Source organism: Sus scrofa, chromosome 12 (genome assembly GCF_000003025.6).
Source record: "Sus scrofa isolate TJ Tabasco breed Duroc chromosome 12, Sscrofa11.1, whole genome shotgun sequence".
NCBI lineage: Eukaryota > Metazoa > Chordata > Mammalia > Artiodactyla > Suidae > Sus > Sus scrofa.
The window spans coordinates 25,020,333-25,034,847 of record NC_010454.4 but is presented as its reverse complement, the minus strand read 5'-3'; the positions used below and the strand labels follow the sequence as shown (position 1 = coordinate 25,034,847).

Below are 14,515 nucleotides of genomic sequence, written 5' to 3'. Positions count from 1 at the left end.
ATAGAAAAAAAAAGTTAAAAACTACCCTAAATGGTTTTTTTTGGGGGGGGGGGTCCCTTCCCCTGTCATTTTCTTAATATCCAAACAGAGCATGGCATGAGGTCCTAAGCATATTCACTGGACACAATATTGCCAATGAATTTTCTAAAAGCTTACATGCTCTAAGAAACATTCCTGGACTAACGCCAACAAGCTTCACATCGGAGATGTGGATTTTGCCTCTTTGCTTAGTCCTTCCAACTACAGTCCTTCTCTTTCTGAGAAGGCCCTGTTTCTGCTCCTTATATGTCTCCCCTCAGCTGGAAAAGAGCTATCTATCCTCTGTTGAGAGTAATGGTACAAGTCTTACATAAATCTTGGAACTAACAATCTTTTTTTCACCCACATTTTAGTGTCATCAAGTTAAGCACCTGGAAAGCTTTCGAGAATGAAGAGGGATGGACATAGGCAACCAGAATCCTTGGCTCAATCCATAAGGGAGTGTCTCAAAATCACTTCAAATCGACCCTGTGTTCGATCTTTCACCAATCCTGAATTAACCCAGGCAGAAACAGCTCTACTGGCTTTCAGGCCTTTGCAGGCAGGGCTCTGGGCTTAGACAGGTGGAAACAGAATGAAACCGTAATTGTCTGAAGCCAGTCAGACTCCTATTCTCCACCTGTTTGAGGACAGACAAGGTGTGAGAAGTCAAGACCCCGGAGCCCTAGGTGGCGCTCTCTTATTGGCCAGTGCAGTGGAGGGGCCAGGATCCCCCACACTCTGTGAAGATGTCACCTGAGCAGTTTATCATAGGTTTGTGATACCCACTCTACTGCTAAAGAAGCTAGCTGTCCGAGGTTTATGCAGACAACCTGAGATCTCTCCGCTTGGCGCCTCCTGCTACGGGTTTTGGATATTTACCCTCCGCAGAGAGAGGAAGAGCAGGGAGCTTTTTGAGCTCAGCGTGGCATAAGCCGCAGGAGCTCCGGAGCCAGACCTTCGGATCCGCGACGGCCCAGATGTCCCGCCGCGCCTGCGCACGGCCGCCCGACGGTGCGGGCCGGGATGGACGCGGACCCGGGGCGGGGCGGGGCGAGGCGGGCCGAGGAGGGCGGGGACCTGCTGAAAGCGAGCAGCAGTCGGATCTCGTGCGCCAGGCGGTGCGGCGTCCACCGCGTCTCCCGGGACGACCTCGGGCGCTTCCCTCTCCCAGCGGTTAATTGGATTCGGGAGGGGGGAGTGTCAGTCTACCGCAGGGGCCAATCGAAGGTCTGGAAAGCCCTATATGCAAATAAGAGGGCCGGGCGGACCCCAAGTTAGGAGGGGCGCGGGTTGGGGTTAGAGGTTGTTTGGCAGCCAATGGGAGGGTGTCTCCTTAATCCTTCGAGGAGGGGACCCGCAAGTGTGGTTGCCAGCGGTACGGGCGGCAGAGCAGGGGCGAGAGGAATCGCTGGTAAGAGCGCCCCAGAGCCCGGTGCCAGTCCCAGACTGCGGCCCCCTAGTGCCTCCCCATTGAAAACCAGGTTCTACATGCCCCCCGTGTCCCCCACGGTGACCAGTTCCCCAGGTTTACCCCCTCTGCCTTCCCTGGTGTTCTAGGACAAAAGCCACCCGCACTGCCCTTGTTCCCCCTCGGCTCTGTAGCCCATCTTTTCTCAGCAGGTCTTGGTGTCTCTCACCTTCTTACCCGCCTCGTACTCAATTTACTGCTGAAATACCCTCGCTCCCTATTCTCATCCTCAAGACCCCAACGCCAGGACCTTTCTCACACACAGTCCCTTCTTTTCCCAACTCCTTACACCGTTCTGTCCTGGCTTTTCTCCCGAACCTGGGTCGCCCGTAGAGTGCACCCTCACTTCCTGGCCTTCCTCAGTTTCCCGTACCCGGTGTCTCCAGGGAGCTGTCCCTTAGGTACCAGAGATCCCTGGGAATCACACGACTCTCTCGGCCTCCTCCTCCCCTATCGTGGGATCCTTCTCTTGATCACCTTTCTTCCCGGTCTGGAGACGCCTTACAGAAAGACACTTCTGCTTTTCTTGGCAGCACAGCCCTCTGCAAATAACCTACCCCCAGCCTCTTTTTCTTTCACTTCCAGGTGTTATTTCTCACCTTCCTAAAGGAAAGCTCTTCTAGGCCTGAGGAAAGTTCTTTGGGGTTTGAACTCTAGGCAAAATGTAACTTACACGTGGGGATGAGGTGGGAAGGGAGCTGGTATTTATTAAGCACTGGTATGTGCCAGGCCCTTAGATAAGTTATTTACTGTGTGCATCAATGCCACCGTCGTATTTTCATTTTACAGTCTTTTGAACCAAACACTGCTATAGGAGCATTGGAAATAGTAACTCATTTAATCTTTCAAACTGCTCCATGAGATGAATATTATTATCTTCAAAGATGCAAAGCTGAAAGCAAGATCCAGAGGTCTTACCTCCACATCTTTCTTGCCCCCCCCCATCCACTTTGACCTTTTCCAAGAGCTAATCAGTGTGGGAAGCCTTCACAGGATGCAGGGGAATGAGGGTCAAAAGATGAAAAGGGAAAAGGAGTGCAGGAGAACCTATTATTTGGGGGGAAAGAAGGACGTCACAGGTAGGAGAACTCTTCAGGGCCCTATGAATTCCTACAGGCTGAAAAAGAAGTCTAGGCTGAGGAGGTCAGGGTGAAAAAACTTGGCTAAAACGTGAAACGCTTAACCAAATGACTCTTTCCTCCTGCTTACAGCCTTGTAAAGGAAAGCACTAATTATTTCCCACCCTTCGGCAACACTTCTAGGGCCAAGAAGAGTGGTCAACATGTATAGTCCTTCAGAAGTGGAAATGAGTCCCTTCAGATAACCTGCAGTGTGTTCCTTTGCATGGAGCCATCCCAGTGCTCGTTCCCTCCCCCTGGTGGCCAATAAAGGTCATTTTCGTGCCGTCCAACCAGGATTTGGTGGGCAGCCTCTCTCTGACTTGGAAGATCCCAAGATCAAATCCTGTACCAAAATGGAAGGAAATCTCAGGGTGTTTTCACTTCCTCCTTGGGAAGGTGAACTGAATGTATCTTGTGTCATTAAGAAAAACTGAAGATGGGAGGAGTTCCCGTCGAGGCGCAGTGGTTAACGAATCCGACTAGGAACCATGAGGTTGCGGATTCGGTCCCTGCCCTTGCTCAGTGGGTTAGGGATCTGGTGTTGCTGTGAGCTGTGGTGTAGGTTGCAGATGAGGCTCGGATCCCACGTTGCTGTGGCTCTGGTGTAGGCTGGTGGCTACAGCTCCGATTCGACCCCTAGCCTGGGAACCTTCATATGCCACGGCAGCCGCCCAAGAAATAGCAAAAAGACAAAAAAAAAAAAAAAGAAAAGAAAAACTGAAGATGGTATTTGCTATGTTTGCACAGCATAGCACTCTTTTTTGAACTCCGCAAAGCCCTTGGTCCACATGGCCTGCCCGCTAACCTGGCATATTGGAAAGCTATGTGGAAGGGCAGGAAGCCAGGGCTTTGGTTTTGGCTCTGCTGATTTGCTCCCTGGCTTTGAGTTGCTAACTGAGATGGGGGATTTCAAAACCTCTAAAAAGCAAACAGATTGAACTAGACACTCTCCAAGGGCCCTCCCAACTGTAATATTCAGGAATGCCATTAGAAAAGTGTTCTCATTACACTCCAAATAAGAGCCCTGATACAGTGTGAAAAGAAGGGAAGGAAACCGTGAAAATAAACACAAAATAGAAACAATGAAGCTGGTCCCAAATTCTGTAAAATCTGGGGAGATCCGGGCCCCTCGGAGAATTTAGGAACAATGACATGGGATCAGCTGATTCTTTTTTCTTTTTTTCATTTTTGGCTGCCCCTCAGCATATTGGAGCTGCCGGGCCAGGGATCAGATCCAAGCCACAGCTGCGACCTAAGCTGCAGCTGTAGCAATGCCACATCTTTAGCCCACTGTGCCAGGCCAGGGATCGAATCCATGTCCCAGTGCTCCCAAGACACTGCCGATCCCATTGCGCCACAGTGGGAGCTCCAGGCCAGCTGACTTATGGGACTAAAGTCACCAAGACTGCTTCTGGGAGCTAGGAAATCAGTTGCTTCCTTTTACAGTCTGAATTCCTTATGGGTGATCAACAGGAAGGAGCACTGGGTGGAGTGTGGAGGAGACAAGCTGTGGGGTCAGACGTGGCTTCCAGTCCCAGCTCTGCCTCTTAACCTCTCCACATTTCAGCCTTCTTCTCGGCAATCGAGGGAAGACAGTACCTAGGATACAATATTGTGAGGATGAGACAACGTGTATATAAAGTGCTTTAGTATCATTAATACCTGTTACTTGGTAAGTAGGTTGTAAATAGTAGTTACTGTTATAAGTGAGTGAAATTAAGTGTTCCAAGTGCCTGCTATTTGAAAGGACACCAGGGTAGTGCTTTTAAAAATGTTATTTGTTTAGTGCTCACAGCAACATTTCTATTATATAGATGAGGAAAATGAACCTTAGAAAGGAGAAACTCGTCCATGCATTTGTTCATTTTTCCAGTCCTTTCATTCCAGAAGCATTGGCACCTCTGCTATGTGCCAGGCACTGTGGCTAAGGAGCTGAGAATTCAGACATAGCCCCTTCCATCAGAGAGTTCAGTCCAGGGCCACATAGCCGAGAATGATAGATAGCAGTTTAGTGAGCACTTATTATGTGCCAGGCACTATTCTAAGCACGTTGTATTAACTCAAAGGGATTAACTCATGTAATTCCCATGGCTGGAGCAAACCATTCTACAGATGAGGAAACTAAGGCAGAGGGATGGTATATGTTAAATAAATTACCTGAGGGAGTGGCAGAGCTGGGATTTAAATCCGGGCAGACATGAGAGTTTCAGTCATGACCATGGGAAATGAATCCGACTAGTATCAAAGAAGATGCGGGTTCAATCGCTGGCTCCGCTCAGTGGGTCAGGGATCCGGTGTTGCCATGAGCTGTGGTGTAGGTTGCAGAGGGATCCTGTGTTGCTGTGGCTGTGGCATAAGTCAGCAGCTGTAGCTCCAATTTGACCCTTAGCCTGGGAACCTCCATATGCCGAGGCTGCAGCCCTAAAAAGCAAAAAAAAAAAAAGCAAAAAAAAAAGAAAAAATTCCAGGCACACAGACTCCAGACTCTTGAGTTCTTAGCCACTACATTACAGCTCCCTTTTAGCAAGTGATTTAAAGCCACATCTCTGACTGAGGGAGTTCCCTCGTGGCTCAGCAGGTTAAGGACCCAGCATTGTCACCACTGTGGCTCTGGTTACAGCTGTGGTACAGATTCGATCCACATCTGACTGCAGAGGCCCTTAAACCATGTATGTTGTCTCAGGATGCCAGCAGCAGCTCCTTTCCCTCTTTTGTACTCTCTTTTGCCTCGAGTCCTTCGAATTTGTGGTCTCACCTCTTTTGATTCCTTAAGCCTACAAGACTGCTTTGACCAAATTTTTAAGGCAGGAGAGTTCCTACTCTCGGTAGGAACCCCCAGATTAGCAGGGAGCAGTTGCTGAGACTGGGGAGAGAAGTAGAGATGTGTTAGCAGAAAATGAGTAAATTAGGATGTCTGTGGGGGAACCTCATTGAGAGAAGGGATTTGGGGCATACGAAAATGTTCCCCCTCACTCTCTCTCTCTTTTTTTTTGGCCACACCCATGGCATGCAGAAGTTCTGGGGCCAGGGATCGACCTGAGCCACAGCAGTGACAACACCAGATCCTTAACCCACTGAGCCACCAGGAAACTCCTCCTTGTCTCTTAAGGCCACTGTAAGGAAAATCATAGCACGAGGGCAGCTATTACTTGGCTCCAGAATCACGGAGACAGTAGGGAATGATAGGGACTGGGGAGAGACTGGGAAATGTCTAAAGAGGGAGCCACTGCTCAGCTCTGCCTGATCGCTGGCAGGAAGCACTGGAGACCTACTTTTCTAAAAGGAATGAAATCTAGATTTTTATGAGAAATCTACATTTCCTAGTTGTTGGCAGCTACTTCTGTTTTATTATTATGACAACACACCACTGTAGGCCAAAGACACATTTCCATAGGATAGATTCAGGATGCAAGCCCTCACAGGTAACTTTTTTTTTTTTTTCTTTTTTGCTTTTTAGGGCCACACCCTTGGCATATGGAGGTTCCCAGGCTAGGGGTCCAATCCGAGCTATAGCTGCCGCCCTGCACCACAACCACAACAATGCAGGATCCAAGCTGCGTCTGTGACCTACACCACAGCTCACGGCAATGCCAGCTCCTTAACCCACTGAACAAGGCCAGGGATCGAACCCTCCTCCTCATGGATACTCGTTGGGTTCGTTACCGCTGAGCCACAATGGGAGCTCTTCCTTGGTAGGCAACTTTGGAGTGAGCTGTTCTCTTTCAGGGTTGGAAAAAAGGTAGCAGGATTTAGCCTTGGGGATGAAACACCAAGAAGACTGGGAGAAGAGAAAGCACGGGGAGGGGGGCCAGGGGGAGACAAAGACAAAGCAAAAATTGTCATATGTGGCAATGACCTTTGTCTGCCACCTTGCACCTGTCTCCAAAGCCTTCCAAGTGGCTCTTGAGGCCTAGGTAGCCTAGATTACAGGGGAAGGTGGGCAAGATACTGTGCGGAACCAGTTCCCACAGAGGTACGTGAGCTCCGTCCCTTTCTTGCTTCATGTGCCCAAAACCCGCTCATGTGAGAGGGAACAGAGTTTGACTGGTTTTTGTTCTTCTCTTTGAGGCAGACAAACATAAGCAGCTATGACTCGTTTTTACACACTTGGGCAAGGATTCAAGAAAGGGCCAAGACAACCCGCAACTCCAGAGGCCCGATGCAGGGTCGGTTTTCTCTCCTCGAGTTAACATTAACCTTTAGGTAAACGAGCCACTCCTCCTCGAGGGCCTGGTAAACAGGAGCCGTTGCGGAGGCCAGGGGAGGGGAGCTGGCCGTTTACCTGGCAGGAAGGGAGCAGCCCAAGGTCAAGATTTCACGTAGCTTCGTCCTCTTGAACTTTGCCAAGAACGTGCCTGTTCACTGAGAAAAACTGACCTGCAAGGCCTGGGTTTCATCCGAGAATTGCGCCCAGCACAACTCTCTTCTCCTGCTCGGGTGTCACCACAGAGGGCTTGGGTGTAAGGGACAGCCCCCTTCAGCGCGAGAGAGACAAGTGGCAAGCCTTGGCCACTTAATAACTCTGCTCTCCCTCTTGGGGGTGGTGATGAGGATTCAGCGAGATGGCGTATGTGACAATGCTTTGGAAAGCCTAGAGAATGGTGCCCACGTAAGGCTTATTATTAAATTATTTGTAGGGAGCCTCCAAGTGAGAGGACCTCCTTGCCCCCCAATTTTGGTTTAGGAAAAAAGCAGTGACAGGTGGAAGAGGGGTGTAGTGATGTTAAAAATGTGGCTGTAGGAGTTCCCGTTGTGGCTCAGTGGTTAACGAACCTGACTGACTAGTATCCATGAGGATACAGGTTCGATCTTGGGCCTTGCTCAGGAGGTTAAGGATCCGGCATGGCTGCGAGCTGTGGTGTAGGTTGGCAGCTATAGCTCCGATTGGACCCCTAGCCTAGGAATCTCCATATGCCGCGGGTGTGGCCCTCAAAAGACAAAAAAAAAAAAAAAAAAAAAAAAAAAAAAAAGTAGCCATAAAGTATAAAAGTTGTCTTAGAGGTTGGGTGCAGAGGGGGAGCTGATTCTCAAGAGATTGTGTGACTCTGGTGAGCTTGCCATAATTGCATGTTGCTGGTGGTGGTTAAAATTGTTAGAATCCCTCTGGGAAATAACATGGCAATATATAATAAAAATATATCAGAGGCTTCATAATTTTCATATCCATTAGTAATTCTGGTTCTGGATAAATATCTTAAGAATATACTCCTAAAGAAATAAAAGCTCTTCTAGGAGTTCCCGCTGTGGCACATGGGTTAAGAACCTGACTGCAGTGGCTTGGGTTGCTTCAGAGGCTCGGGTTTGGTCCCTGGTCAGGAGCACCCGGTTAAAGGATCTGACATGGCTGCAGCTGTGTCATAGGTTGCAGATGTGGCTCAGATTCAATCCCTGAACCAGGAACTTCCATATGCCATGGGTGTGGCCATAAAAGACACACAAACTCTTCTGTACATGAAAATGTGCAATTTAGAGCTATTTATATAATAGAAAAATTGGAAGCAACTTACATTGCCAGTAATAAGGCAATGGTTGGTTAAATCCAGACACGTTCCTTCAATGAGTTATTATTGCACAACCATTAAAAACTAGAAATACGTAAACTTTGCCACAGCCAAAAGGATGGTTATGATATGCTAGTCAGTGGGCAAAAAGCAGATATAAAATTGTTTCTCTGTTGTGGTTACAATTATATAAGAATAATTATGCTTGGAAATTTAGAATGAAGAAATATACAAGAAGGCCAAATTTGTGGTGTTAGGGTAGAAAAGCTATGGCTGTTTTCCCACCCTGCCCTTTTCTGAGCTTCCTTTAATGTTATAGTATTTCAATAGTAATAATAAATTATAATAAAGATATTGTTAGTATCTTTTTTTAAAAGCCTAAGGGTTTGTGAAGAAAGAACAGGGTAAATAACAAGAGGCCTATGGACATCAAAAAAGAGGAACTGAGTTCCAGTTGTGGCTCAGTGGGTTAAGAACACGATGCAGTGTCCATGTGGATGTAAGTTCGATCCCTGGCCTCGCTCAGTGGGTTAAGGATCCGGCATTGCTGCAGGCTTCGGTGTAGGCAGCAGCTGCAGCTCTGATTCAACCCCTAGCCAGAGAACTTCCATATGCCACAGTGTGGTCTTAAAAAGAAAAAAAAAAGAGGGTAGGCAGCGTTTTGGGAAGGGAGGCGAGGAGGGAAAAGCACCAGAAATTAGCTTTATAGTTATAGAAGCTTTAGATTTGAATGGGGATACGAATCCATTAATTGGACCTGGGCAGTTCTGGGTACCCAAAGGCAGATTAAGCACACTCCTAAGGATGAGTGTAGCAGGGGCGGTAAAAACCATGTAAAAAATTTGACATTTGAAAATTCAAGCCGACATCAAAGATGTCATCATGAGGGTGAAGGGAATGAGGATTTTGCTGGATTTCCTTTTACAATTTGGTCTTGCTTTCATTTTGAATTGGGTGGCTGGGGAGACACGGTAGCCTTTTCTGTGGCTGAGGTCTCTGAAGGGCTGCATCTGACCCGGGGCTTGAATCTTGTTCAGTCAGCTGCAAGTCAGTCCTGCACTCATGAGCATCAGTTGCATTCACTCACAGGCTGGCAGGTTGCAGGTGGGAGGTTTGGTGCAGCGCCCAAATAGTTAACAGACTTCCTCAGAGCACTGCATCTGCACCCTTGGGGACTGAGTCCCTCAGCTAGGGAGGCCTCACTAGGGCTCGATTCTGAGGCTGTCTCCAGACACTCACTCCCTTTAATCATAAGATTGTTTACCAAACGGTGCCATGCCTAGCGTCTCAGCTTGCTCCTGAAAACCCCAGGAGGGAAACATCGAGGCCAGGGTTGGCTGAGCGAGTCCCCAAGGTCATAGTCATGGCAAAAGGTGGAATCAGCTCCCCACTGGAACTTGCACAGAAGCTGGAGGTGGGGTGGCATTTTATAAACCACAACCTGCTGTCTGGTCTCAGAGCTCTGGTCCATCACCCACAAGAGCAAGGGAGGGGGTCCCCCTGCAGGTGGATCCGAGTAACTGCCACTCTGTTTGCCCTCTCTCCAGAGGGGAGCCAGTATTTCCCCAGAGCTTCAGCCCAGGCAGGGGAGATGCTCCAGTGCCTGCCTTCAGAAGGAGAGGAAGAGACAGACTCAGAAGAGAGGAGGGACAGTTCCATAGAAGATTCGAAAGAAATCGTCACCCTGGCTTTTGTGAGAGAGAACACTGGGGAGCAAAAGGGACTTCAGAATGCCTCACAGCAAGGCAAGAAGAAGAGGAAGAAAAAGAGGTTAGGATTGAAAGATGGGGAATGGGGAGCTGTGTTGGTAAGAGCAGGAGGGACCTGAAGGGAAGGGGGCCTGGGCTGCTAAGGAGTGGGTAAATGAGAAACCGTGTGTGGAGTAAAAATCACAACACTTGTGGGTCATATAAAAAGAGCCCACTTTTTTTTTTTGCTTCTGGGGGGGCTGGACCCCCAGCATATGGAAGTTCCCAGGCTAGGGGTGTGATCGGAGCTACAGCTGCCAGCCTACACCACAGCCACAGCAACACAAGATTCAAGCCACGTCTGCGACCCACACCACAGCTCACGGCAATGCCAGATCCTCAACCCAGGAGCCAGGGATTGAACTCGCATTCTCACGGATCCTAGTCGGGTTCATTTCCACTGCACCACAACGGGAAATCCCAGGAACCCACTTTTGGTAATCAAATCAGAATCAAATAATGGCGTGTGTCATCTAAAACCACACCTGTCCTCATCTTTATTCTATTTGCATTTAGAATGCCTTAAAAAAAAATGTGGGGGGGGGGATGATTTCCTTGTTTTAAGAAAGTACTTATTGTCCTGGGAAGTTAGTACATTTTAAATGTAACAGAACCACGCTGACTTCTTAGGATCTGACTGCAGCGTCTGCATTCCAGTCCCTGGTGAATATTTTGCCATACCTTGGTCCATTCAGGGGAGGCGGGATGAATCACCACTCAGACTGATTGATGTCAGCTTTCTAAGTCACAGCTTCCCTTAACGGGGGTGGGGAGGCGGTAAGAGGAGGGTGACTGTTAAGTATTTTGGCCAAAAAGATGTTCGCTTTCTCTTCCTGATGGGCCCCTGGAGTCAAAAGATTGAGGCGATGATATTAATGTGATGCTTCAAGCAAAATCAGCTAAACTCTCCATACAGAATTTCTAGCTTGTACACAGAGTAACAGGACCCTGAACCCTTGTTTTCCGTCACTCAGCCACTGTTGGGCTGTGTGTCCTCAGTAGCAGGGATGTTTGAACCGGGCTTAATGCGGCCACTTGGGTTTCATGCAGTCCCATCTGGGACAGGATGCCTCTGCGTGCAGTCGCTTGTTCTGGCAAGCGTGTCTGTCTCTGTCTTGGTGCTTTCCCCTTTCTCTTTTCCAGATGATTGGTGATCAATCTGTCCAGCTGCCGATATGAGAGTGGTAAGCATCTGCATTTAAGGGATCCACTGGGGGACCCACTGGATTCCCCCAAAGAGTTGGGAAGCATCATTCATATATTCCTGAGGATGGAAAGGGGTGTCTTCAGATCCTGCACTTGGCGTCTCCCAACTTAATGAACCATTTGAGGAAGTTGGAATCTCATTTCAAGGAAATACGGGTTTTGACCCCAATGGTGTGTGCTTCAACCACCTGCAGTTCCTGTCTATGGTTATGTGGGGATCTGATTGCAGAGGAGGGAGCTATGGCTGTAATCAGTAGCTCTTTTTTGCCGGTTAGGGCCAGCATATGGAGTTTCCCAGGCAAGGGGTTGAATTGGAGCTGTAGCCGCTGGCCTGCGCCACAGCCACAGCAACTTGGGATCCGAGCCACACCTGCAACCTATCCCACAGCTCACGGCAACGCTGGATCCTTAACCCACGGAGCGAGGCCAGGGATCGAACCCACAACCTCATGGATGCTAGGCAGAGTCGTTTCCACTGAGCCACGTCGGGAACACCTCAGTGGCTCTTTTTTAGAGCACCAGTTACAAACTGGCAGTCCATGGGCTGCAGGTGACCTATAGACCTACTTTGACTGCAGATCAGAGCGTTGTTGTTTTCATTCCAAATCTGGGTTCTTTCGGCTGGTCTTGACTCTGCTGGTCAATGCAGACTCCTCTTCCTTTCCATACCTTTGAAGGCATTTGAGTTTGTGTTGGAGTCAGCAGCCAGTGATTAATATCGACAGGAACCGGGAAAGAAGTATGTGACAGCATATATGTGGCTTTGAAAGACATTGTATACTTTTCCTCTGTCAGTTTATCTGACTCATTAAGCTTGGGTCTGACTGATGGAAAGGCTTAGTTTAGGGAGTTCCCGTTGTGGCACAGTGGAAACAAACCCAACTAGTATCCATGAGGATTCAGGTTCGAGCCCTGGCCTCACTCAGTGGGTTAAGGATCTGGCGTTGCCATGAGCTGTGGTGTAGGTCCCAGATGCGGCCCAGATCCCACATTGCTGTGGCTGTGGTGTAGGCCAATTCGACCCCTAGCCTGGGAACTTCCATATGTCGCGGGTGTGGCCCTAAAAAAAGGGATTAGTTTATATTCCCTGAACATTCAGTATGAGTGTTTGGAGGAAAGCCAGAGGCTTATTTCCTGTCAAGGGTGAGACGTTGACCTTTCTGTGGCAATTACTGGGCACAGGCTATGTTCTCCAACAGCCTGCAACTCTCTGTGCTCCTTTCTCGGCCATGGTGGCTCCAGATGGGGCCAGATGGCTTCCAGCCCCAAGGAGCCCAGCTGTCTGTCTTCCATGCGCGGGCTGGGAGCCCCTAGAGACATAGCCTTTCCCACTTCCCTGCTGATGGGCCTTCTTTTCTCCAACTCCATGGCAGTGCGTAGGGCCGCCCAACAGTATGGCCTCCGAGAGGGAGGGGAAGGCGACGACTGGACCCTCTACTGGACTGACTACTCAGTGTCGCTGGAGCGGGTGATGGAAATGAAAAGTTACCAGGTATCTGGGTCAGGGCTGGTCCTCAGTGGAAGTGTGGCCTCTCCCCTGTGGGGCCCCACCCTTAGGACTCTTTCCCCAGGGGAGCTCCTGGGGACCCCCAGGGGGGCCGTTGTTCATGCATTCCCGCTTCCCCCGCAGAAAATCAATCACTTCCCAGGGATGGCCGAAATTTGCCGCAAGGACTTGCTGGCCAGGAATATGAGCCGCATGTTCAAGATGTTCCCTAAAGATTTCCACTTTTTCCCAAGGACCTGGTGTCTGCCTGCTGAGTGAGTGCCCACTTGTGCCCCTTCCCCCCCCCCCAGTTTACATTTCCGTCCTGCCCCTGCTTTCTCTCCCCCACCACCCTGACCGCCCCGCCACTTTTCCCTTCCCAAAGGATCTCTGCAGGAAGCAAAGGGATCAAGGGTGTGTCCAAGGTTGAGAAAACACAAGGCTCTGCCTATAAAATTTGATGACATTTAGGGGCTGGGTGCCTTGGAGCCGGTGCCTGCAGGTGGGATGAGAATTCGTTCTGACCTTGAAAGCTGTTGATTTTGAACTCGTTCCAGCCTTTTCACAGTGCAGTTTCTAAATTTGAAAGGCCCTTGAGCCCTTGTGGAAGGAATGAGGTTAAGGTTGGCTCCCAGGTGAGGAGCAGGGAGGGACACCTGACCTCTGACCCATGGCAGTACGGTGGATGGCTGTCTGCCTTTTCCCATCTCTGGTCTCCCTCTGTCCGTCTGGAAACTGGACATCCATTCCTGGTACATTAACTACTCTGGACCACACCACCAAGAAAGAGGAGAATGGGAGATGACATGCGTGTGACCTGGGAATAGAATGGCGTTTGAGATGAGGTTGGGGGGTGGAGAAGCATTGCCATCAGAATTATCCTCACATGGCAAGGGCCCCCCAGGAACCCTACTCTCCCTTCTCCACCCAGTGCTTCCCAAACCAAGAGCCTCAGGGTCCCCAGCCTTTCCTGGCTTGTCTGGAACAATTTTCAGGGCTTAGCAGCAGCTTAGAAGGTGACATCAAGGTGACAAGCGGTCCAGATTTCATGGCCACCAAGGAACATTGCAGTTATGGGAATTTTGCTGTGATCAGAAGTTTCCTTTTGAGTTAAACTGCAAACCAAGTAGTATAGTGAGACTGAGATTTATAATCCATGAGGTTGGTTTCTTTCTCCTGAAAATACTTTCTTTGGAGTATGTTCAAAGGTAGTATCTGCCCTCTCATGTTCTAGCTGGAGCGGAGGTGTTACAGAGAAAAAGCTGGAGGCCAGAGTTGGGGTGGGTATTGGGGGAGGGGGTGGGGAGAGACGGATTGATTCAAGGTCACATCATTGGTCAGAGCTTGGGTCAGGTTCAGACACCACATCTCCTATCTGCAAACTCAGAAAGCTGAACCCCTTGGATCACGGCCACCTTATGGGGCGTGTGGCGAGGGCCCCTGCCTTGCCTGTGTCATGTTGTGGATGAGATGCATGTCACTGTCCTCACCGTGTAGATGATGGAATTGCGGCTTAGAGAGGTCAGGTCCTTGCCAAGGGCTGCACAGCTGTGAGTGCTGTTGCCTGGATTAAATCCAGGCCTGAATTCCCTCCAGAGCCCACCCCCTCTCTGCTGTGTGTGCTCAATTGTCTCTCCTCTTAGCAGACCTCTGGGCATCTGTCTGTCAACCCCAGGGCTTTTGTCACTTTTTTTTTTTCCAGTTCAGGGCCGCACCCATGGCATATGGAAGTTTCCAGGGTAGGGGCTGAATTGGAGCTGCAACTGTCAGCCTACACCACAGCCACAGCAGTGCTGGATCTGAGCCACATCTGTAACCTATACCGCAGCTTGCGGCACTGCTGAATCCTTAACCCAAGGCTAGAGATCAAACCCACAGGAATCCTATATCAGGTTCTTAACCTGCTGAGCCACAATGGGAACTTCTTCTTTTTTTTTTTTTTTTTTGGCTTTTTAGGTCCACAC

General features: G+C 49.4%; 1 protein-coding gene across 3 annotated transcripts in view; it reads left to right on the top strand.

Annotated features, from left to right (window-relative positions):
- Nucleotides 1,339–14,515, top strand: part of TTLL6 (tubulin tyrosine ligase like 6) — a 53,089-nt gene continuing 39,912 nt past the window's right edge. For 2 of the 3 annotated variants that reach the window (XM_013980116.2, XM_013980112.2), the window contains exons 1-5: nucleotides 1,339–1,432; nucleotides 9,659–9,881; nucleotides 11,006–11,043; nucleotides 12,439–12,557; nucleotides 12,696–12,826. In XM_013980116.2, the coding sequence (XP_013835570.1) occupies nucleotides 1,339–1,432; nucleotides 9,659–9,881; nucleotides 11,006–11,043; nucleotides 12,439–12,557; nucleotides 12,696–12,826 (605 nt within the window). Of the gene's footprint in view, nucleotides 1,433–9,658; nucleotides 9,882–11,005; nucleotides 11,044–12,438; nucleotides 12,558–12,695; nucleotides 12,827–14,515 lie in introns of those variants that run through there. The other variant, XM_021067112.1, reaches the window with a different exon arrangement.